This window comes from Colletes gigas, unplaced genomic scaffold (assembly GCF_013123115.1).
Source record: "Colletes gigas isolate AHSC1104 unplaced genomic scaffold, ASM1312311v1 Colletes_gigas_Sc00003, whole genome shotgun sequence".
NCBI classification, from domain to species: Eukaryota; Metazoa; Arthropoda; class Insecta; order Hymenoptera; family Colletidae; genus Colletes; species Colletes gigas.
The window spans coordinates 3,406,043-3,414,116 of NW_025106632.1; the positions used below are offsets into that span (position 1 = coordinate 3,406,043).

The 8,074-nt window shown below is 33.7% G+C and overlaps 1 protein-coding gene across 1 annotated transcript; it reads right to left on the reverse strand.

Annotated features, from left to right (window-relative positions):
* Nucleotides 1-74: 74 nt before the first annotated feature.
* On the reverse strand, nt 75-7,878 carry LOC122404617 (protein snakeskin-like). The gene is made up of 4 exons (XM_043408744.1): nt 7,732-7,878; nt 5,227-5,281; nt 2,387-2,545; nt 75-2,113 (listed from the first exon to the last, which is right to left on the reverse strand). Exons 2-4 carry the CDS (start codon nt 5,269-5,271, stop codon nt 1,925-1,927), a joined length of 393 nt encoding a protein of 130 aa, XP_043264679.1. The 5' UTR covers nt 5,272-5,281; nt 7,732-7,878; the 3' UTR covers nt 75-1,924.
* Between the last annotated feature and the right edge of the window lie 196 nt (nt 7,879-8,074).

Sequence of the window (8,074 nt, forward strand, 5' to 3'; positions counted from 1 at the left end):
TGTCAATTTAGTTCTACCCAATTGCGTGGGCCATCCTATAATAGAATACATATAATGTCGAGTCATTTTTGCTTAGTCATTGACCTTACGAAGGCTGACTAAAACGTTTGACCCACTACGATTCTCTATTTCTATATATTATATATTTTTCCCCCTCTTGAACGAACAGTACGAACTCTTAAATACAAATATAAAATTCATAATATAATATTGTTTTTATTATCGAAACATTGAATAAGTCACTAGCATTATAAAGTTCTATTTCTCAACCTATGTTCACTATCTTTTACTTCGTTCAGCTACTATCAAATGCTTTAAGTCCAGAATCCTTTTTTTCTAACGGATTACATGCGAAATTTACTTCCGTAAATACGTGTCTAAATAACACGTATTTAAAAAAATTAAAGAGAATTATTTATTTTGCGTAACTGTATGCAGGTACATGTATTGCACAATAACATTTACAATAGTTTGTTACAAATCATTCGAGTCAATTGTAAAAGTGATCAGAACGGATAAATACAGTTATTAAACATTTATATTTCGATCTTAAAATAGTGAAAAACGTATAAATTAACAAGTAAACCGTAATAAACGTGATAAGCGAGTTACAATATGACACGATAGAAAAAAATGTTACTTCTGCGCAGTAACCGTTGTTTCATTTTTATGCAGCGTACGTATAGAGCGCAATCATTGCTTAATTTATGTGCAATAATAATGGTTACACTTTCACTGGCCTTACGTTAGAGAAGGACTGCCGCTTAATACAGAAAAACATTTCGATGCAATTTTAACATTGTACACCTAAAATTTGTAGTTATAAATACTACTTTCATTGTACTATCTAATACGAATTTACGTCAAAAAATATATAAAAAACATTTTCTTTGGAAATAAAATACATTTCGCGTTCAACGAGTACGAATGTATTTGAATGCTTGCGATCGAAAACTTCGAAGAGTATGTTTCACGTTCGGTCATCTTCCTAACGTAATAATGAAACATCATTTCAGTCAATGTTTATTACAATGTAATGCTTATAAATTAGTTTAATAAAATATGTGACTCTGGTAATTATATTAAAATTAATTAATTTATAAATAATTATGAAACGATGAGTCTAAACAAGTCCTATTGTTCAAGAAGGTTTTAAGATATCGTTATAACCGTATTGGCAAAGCGTTGAAGAAAATATTACAACACACGTAGCAAATGTGTATAATTTACTATAAATATGAACTGTGTACCAAGGTGATAAAAAGGACTTATAAAAAATTTGTACATGCTACACAGTGTTACCTTCTCTCTAAAATTTCCCAATACAATTCTAATAATCGTGTTTAATCACAGTCATAACAATATTTAAAAAACTTCACTATAATATGTGTGTTTCGTTTATTCTACAAAATTCTATTGTGTCGCGAACTATGGGGGCATCCCATTGTTATTTACTACAAGCGTTCAAATATCTTCGTAACTCGTCGTACGAATATCCCTTACATTCGTTGTCTATTCTATGACTTTTCTACGAACAGTAGTTACAGCCATATTAACACGAAAGAAATATTTTTCGAAACCATGTACGAAATTTACCTTTTTATACAAACAGCTAAAATATATCTCTACCCTCGGTGACGAGTCTGACAACATTATTAACAAATTCCCTTTATTTGTACTTCGTTTATCGTTTCGTAATTTCACGCAGCTCCGTAACAGGGAATACTGTTCCCCAAATCTGTTTCACAACGAGGGACCTTTTCCTTTAAACTGTGCGACGAAGTAGAATCGTTTGATCTTTGGCAGTATTTTCTTTTTTATCGATGAAACGTCCGCCAGCTTCTTATCGCGGAATGTGATTGCACTGATTGAAAACAAATGACGATTGTGCGGTCCGTGGCGTTATTTAAAAATATTTTTTCTCTTATGCTTCCCCTCGGAACGTGAGGATCGAGTCGACAAGGAGCAACGCTCCCTCGATTATGCTGATGGATCCTTTGGCGAGTCCTGTATCGCGGAAGGAGCTCCTGTAACCCAGGTTCAAGAAATAGTCGATATTTAGGGCGCCGACAACGATGAACAGAGCGCAGCCAATCAAGCTGAAGAAGAGATCCTGCGAAAGTAACATTTTCATGAATCATCAAGATATAAGATTTTAGGATTCGTTTGGAATTTTAAATAAAATAAATTAAAGTGACAATAATTGGGTCGTTTACTTAATTATAGTTCGACTTCGCGCCTTCGTGGACGTGAGACTACGACTCGCGCGAGCGTCGGGTTGCCTATTGTTCAGGGGCATCCAAAAGCACGAGACAAACACGTATCGAACGCAATTTCGATAGAAACTTTTCTATTTTCTATTATACTTAATTGGTTCTTTACGTACCACGCGACGATTTACTGGGGTTCCCATCAGATTACCAGCGCATAATCCCACGAGAATAATTAGATATCCACCAAAGGTGCCCATCGTAAACATCGCGCTGTATATAGTTCCAACATTGAAGGAGTGGTAATGCAGTCCTATGAGGACACATACCACCAACTGAAATTAATAATAAAAATTTACATAGTATAAATAATGGTACCTAGACATAGAAAATAATAATTGTCCAGGATCCGAGTCGAGGGAGAAAAATTATTATAACCGTCGAAAGTATATTAATAATAAAAATTTACGTAGTATAAATAATAGTACCTAGACATAGAAAATAATAATTGTCCAGGATCCAAGCCGAGGGAGAATAATTATTATAAGCGTCGAAAGTATTTCACGCTGATCTTAACAACGAGTATGAATAGCGTTTTTTGCATAGGCACATGTGTGTTTCTGTACTGCGCGACATATCTTAACGGAACAAGATAATTATTGGTCTACTTGACTCATTCATATTTATGACGTAGAAGCTTGATTTATCGTGAAAAGTGAATAAACATGATTTTGCTTTCATTGATAAATGTTTCCTGATATTAGTATTTGAGTGATCGTTTCTTTAATAATATTTAAAGCTTTCGTCGGAAGGGAATGCACGGAAAATATAATATTTAACTGTGCCTCCGTGGCCCGTTGCCCGTAATAATTAACATTACAAAACGAACGAGGCATAAAAATGGTAGTTTCCTTAAATAGGAAAGTTAACTACACGAAACTGGGCCGATGGAACAAGTACAGCGACTCCATCGATGTAACCATAAATAACGCATTAACATTCTGCCATTGCGTTCCAGTTACGAACTTCATTCTATTTCGAGGGAACGGGTGTTAGTTTTGACTGCAAATTCAACACGTGCCGTGGCTTATCGTTCATTGCAGAAACCCCAGTCCTTTTCAGAATGTATTCTTTCGCCATTTTTAAGCCATAACCGTCGCCATACGCATTGCATCGTTAATTGATTGTATATTAACATTACATCCAAATTTCTTATTGTTCAATTTCTTTTTTTGAATGAAATTAAACACCTACCACCAACTACCACTGATAACAAATATACGCTGAAGTTAGTTCTATGAAGAGAGTACAATTCTTACTATTTCTAAAAAATCATAAAGCTGTTAAAAATTCATCGCGTTAATTCGAATTTATTTTTTTCTTAGAAGCAGATTTTTGGTTATAAATTACTATTTTCATATATTATATTCAAACTCGATACGCAATATGTGACAGATGTATGTCGTATGATTATTATCTGCCAGCAAATTGATATCTGTATCGAATGGAGCTTTTATTAAAGATACGTGTATGACATGCACTTACAAATTCATTTATCTCGATAGTAGAAGCGCGTACAAAAATATTTCATTTTACATTTTAATCTGATTCGGTCGAAAAAAACATTTTATTAGAAAAAAGAAATTACGGAACACTCTGTATAGAATGAATAATACGATATTAATACAATTTGTAACGTTTGCCAGAAAGGTCCGATAATTGCTTACGCGTATAGCGCAAGACTATAGCGACAAATAAAAGAGAAAAATCTATAATTCATTTCATACTGAAACAATGAGTTTTGATTAAATTTATTTTATAAAATTTGTCTCCTATTAGTCATTCCTGCGTTTAATATTACAAAAATATTTCATTTTACATTTTAATCTGATTCGGTCGAAAAAAACATTTTATTAGAAAAAAGAAATTACGGAACACTCTGTATAGAATGAATAATACGATATTAATACAATTTGTAACGTTTGGCAGAAAGGTCCGATAATTGCTTACACGCATAGCGCAAGACTATAGCGACAAATAAGAGAGTAAAAACTATAATTCATTTCATACTGAAACAATGAATTTTGATTAAATTTATTTTATAAAATTTGTCTCCTATTAGTCATTCCTGCGTTTAATCATTTGGTAGATTTCCGATTGAATCATCATTGATAATGCATTATTTCATAGTTCGAAGGTAATAAATGACGATGCGAACGATGTTTACAAGATTTTTTAAGAAAATATTAGCAGTATAGTAAAATCAAATATTAACACGTTTACTTCCGCGTCCCGTGATGCAACTCGTTGCTATGATCAGAATAAAATCCATAAACTTCGACGAGGCTGTCAAAATTAATATTTGTTTTCCGAACGCAAAATTCTGGCTTCGATGAAACGATCAACCGATCAACGCAGTTAAGGTACAAAAAGAATCCTAACGGAAACTTGGGTAGTGGTTGACTTCCGGTTTGAGGTGTGACCGTAACAAGAAGCGAATCTCTCACGTAGCAATCACTAGCTATTATGTCATTTTTCATTCTGTTAGACTCTTTAGCGAAGACAATTGTGCCTAGTTTACGCATCTCACGTTTAACACTGATTCATATCGTTCTGGAAAAACATGAACACCAAGGCCAGCAAATTTAAAAAAATTATTGAATCGACGTAAAAAACATTGTCGACAAGATAAGTTACTGTGAACGTATACGTGTTATCGTGTAAACTAGGATAACACACGAAATATAGTACATTTGTTTAGTAGAAAAAGAAACGATTTCAAGGATTTCAACGTCGATCATACCGATGATTTAAAATAATTGAAATTCAATGACTACCATATTTTCGATCGATAGGGCTCTCAATTTTTGGAGATTGATGACCACTCAATATTCTACCTTTAGTTTCGTTAATTACATAATTCTGGAATAATAATATACCCAACATCAACTGTGCATTGACGTAGTTGTTGAATAACTGAATGTTCAATCATTTCGTTGATTATTGTATTACTCACCAGTTGCAAAGACTTGATGATAGCGAGTCTCGAGAGGGAGACCATTTTTGTTTATCTGTAAAAAGAAAAGTTTGATACTGTAATTGAATTTAAACATTGTTCCTAAATTGGCAGATGCACGACACTTTTCATTTATAAAAATTGACTTTCTCTCTTCTCATTGGAGTCACCGATAGACTTCTAATGTAAATAGCAAACGATTACACATAGCGTTTGTTTGATTCACTTTATTAATGTAAATCGATTTGCAAATAATACTGGTGAAGACTTGATGCAATTTGTATGCGTTTATGCAGTTCTTTTAATAGACACGTGCCATCATCGACGAGATCAACATTATTCATAATATCATGTTTCAATTTATTGACATGACAAAATAGGGAATCTTGGAAAGATAAAGTGTTAAAGACTCATTCTGACTCTGGAGAGGATGTCAATATTTATTATTTTAAGAGAAAAGCTAAGTAATTTGACTTGTTTGTTCGTAAATAAATTGTCAGAACAAATAAAGTTTGTTGACTTTACAAGCATCGATGAACGTTAAACGTTTCGTTCTAGGGAAAGCAACAATAACAGCAATACCGATGTGTTTTCTAACAGATCTAGAACGAGACGCCAGAATATCTGCAGTTGCTCGTAAAACCAAAAAAAAAGATTTCTTTCTTTTAGGAGAAAGTTCGAAATGTGGAACACTCTCTAAAGAATATTTTCAGAGTGGCATCAGACAATTTAACAATTTTTATATGCTCTACTTAGGATACTACAAAACATCGTTGTGGTGATTCACAACAGTCAACGACAACAATAACCAGTCACTAAAGTTATATTTAGATATTCATGAGGTGACACAAGAAACGTAATATCGACGGTGGCCGTAGCCTAAAATTTAGATTTAAGGCTCTTCGCGTAGGAAGTGCATATTTTCATACTTCGCGAAGTCGTGTACAAAATTTTGCCGTGTGTTTGGTTTATAAAGCACGTAATTGGTGTTCTGTATACCACAGAAATAGACCCGGCGATCCAAGGCCAGGATATCCGAAAGTTGCTCACGATATTCGTAACGTTTGTTTATATGGTCTTTGTTATCTAAAATATGAACGGAAAATGAAAAGTTCCCGCGGGTCACGTTGTATTAACTTGCAAAGTCAGAACTCAAAAGAAAGTTACGCATTAACGGGCACAGTCATTGACCGTGAGGGGAAACCTTGACTCAATTTTTACAATTTCTCTTGATGTAACGTCTTTGTTACTACAATAGTGTAATAAGCGAATGATAACCGAAATTTTGCAGAAAGAAAAATATCTCAGGCACGACGACGATACAGTCTTAATTTTAATTTTAAAACTCATTTGAATATTAAATACGTATATATTGGTGAATTCGACACACTCTTAAACAAATTGAAATAGCTGTATTTAAAAAGTTTGAATATAAATGGGAACTGTTCCGATTTCGAGCTTATTTGTCCACTGATTGTTTATCCTTCGTTTACAAAAATCGTAAATGTTATCGTGCTATGTTCGAGAGTGAAATTGTTATTGTCCCGCTTAAAATAAATTTAATTTACGCGGACTTATAAAAGTTAATCTTGCAGGCAAATATTTCTCTTTGCTCTTATCGTTAAATTGTATGAACAGCTTCTTATACTTATAGCGTGTACTATATTTTGTTTAGCTTGTTTGCAACAACCAAACCGAACGTACTAATTTTTAAGCAATCTTTCATTTCACTTCGATCGCAAGATTAGATAAAAAAAAAAAAGTGTTAAACAGCAAAGTGACATTCGTCTTTTGAAGTTGATACGACATCACAAATTTCCACGAAGGTTATCTGAATAAATGACCTACAATTATGATAAAACTCTGACACACAGATGTCTCATAACCGAACTATCAAAAATCACAACAGAAATACTAAGCAGCTAGTTCTGTACGATTCTTATAATAGAACATGTGGTCGGTGAATTTACAAAAAAAAAATCCTGAATCGAGAAGTAATAAAAACCATATTTGAGGAGCACAAAGAAAAAGAAATGACTTATGTTCGCGCGAGATATTGATATCTGTGTATCACGCCCGGCATAATGTCAACAGTGAGCTAATAAATATCGAGTGTCAAACGTGAAAGCAATTTAGCGAAGTAAACTGTATAATAGGCTAATGACAATACTGAAAAAAAATTTTTATCTTTAGCACCGACGTATACAAATTGTTTATGAAATTAACTTTGCAACAGTCTTGTTACGTTAATACAAAGGGTTATTAATATTATATTACTTTGACTATTTGTCTCGTTGTTTGTCTGTCACTATGTTACTTAATTTAATTCGGTTCATCAAATGTAGAGAATTACGTTAATCTCTTTGTAGTTTTTACACTCCTTAACGATATTCTTTTCGGCGTCTGGTAACGTAAATAATCATAATACATAACATAAATACTAGTTTGTTTACTATTACAATCTGAACCCTTTACTCGTGTGTTAAAAAATTAAAGTCGACCTACTTGGTTACCGAAGGCGAACTTCCCCGACAGACTCGATGGCTTCGTTACACCGCGCGTAGATGTTCACAAGACGACGGTTTAGCAAGGACTAATGCCGAAGACTGAACGCGTATTGTGAAGGAGCGACGCCGGGCACCGTTTTTTACGACCAACCGAAACAGGGCTACGTTTACGCGTTCCATTAGGGTGACTTCACACATGAAACAGAATACTATAATCGTGTCGACGGAAGAATCAACTTGGGAGGAGACTTATCATCGTTCTTCCGTCGCTCTGTTGGGTGATGACTAATAATCTAATCAATGCATCATACAAATACTATCAAATTACTTGATCGTGCGAC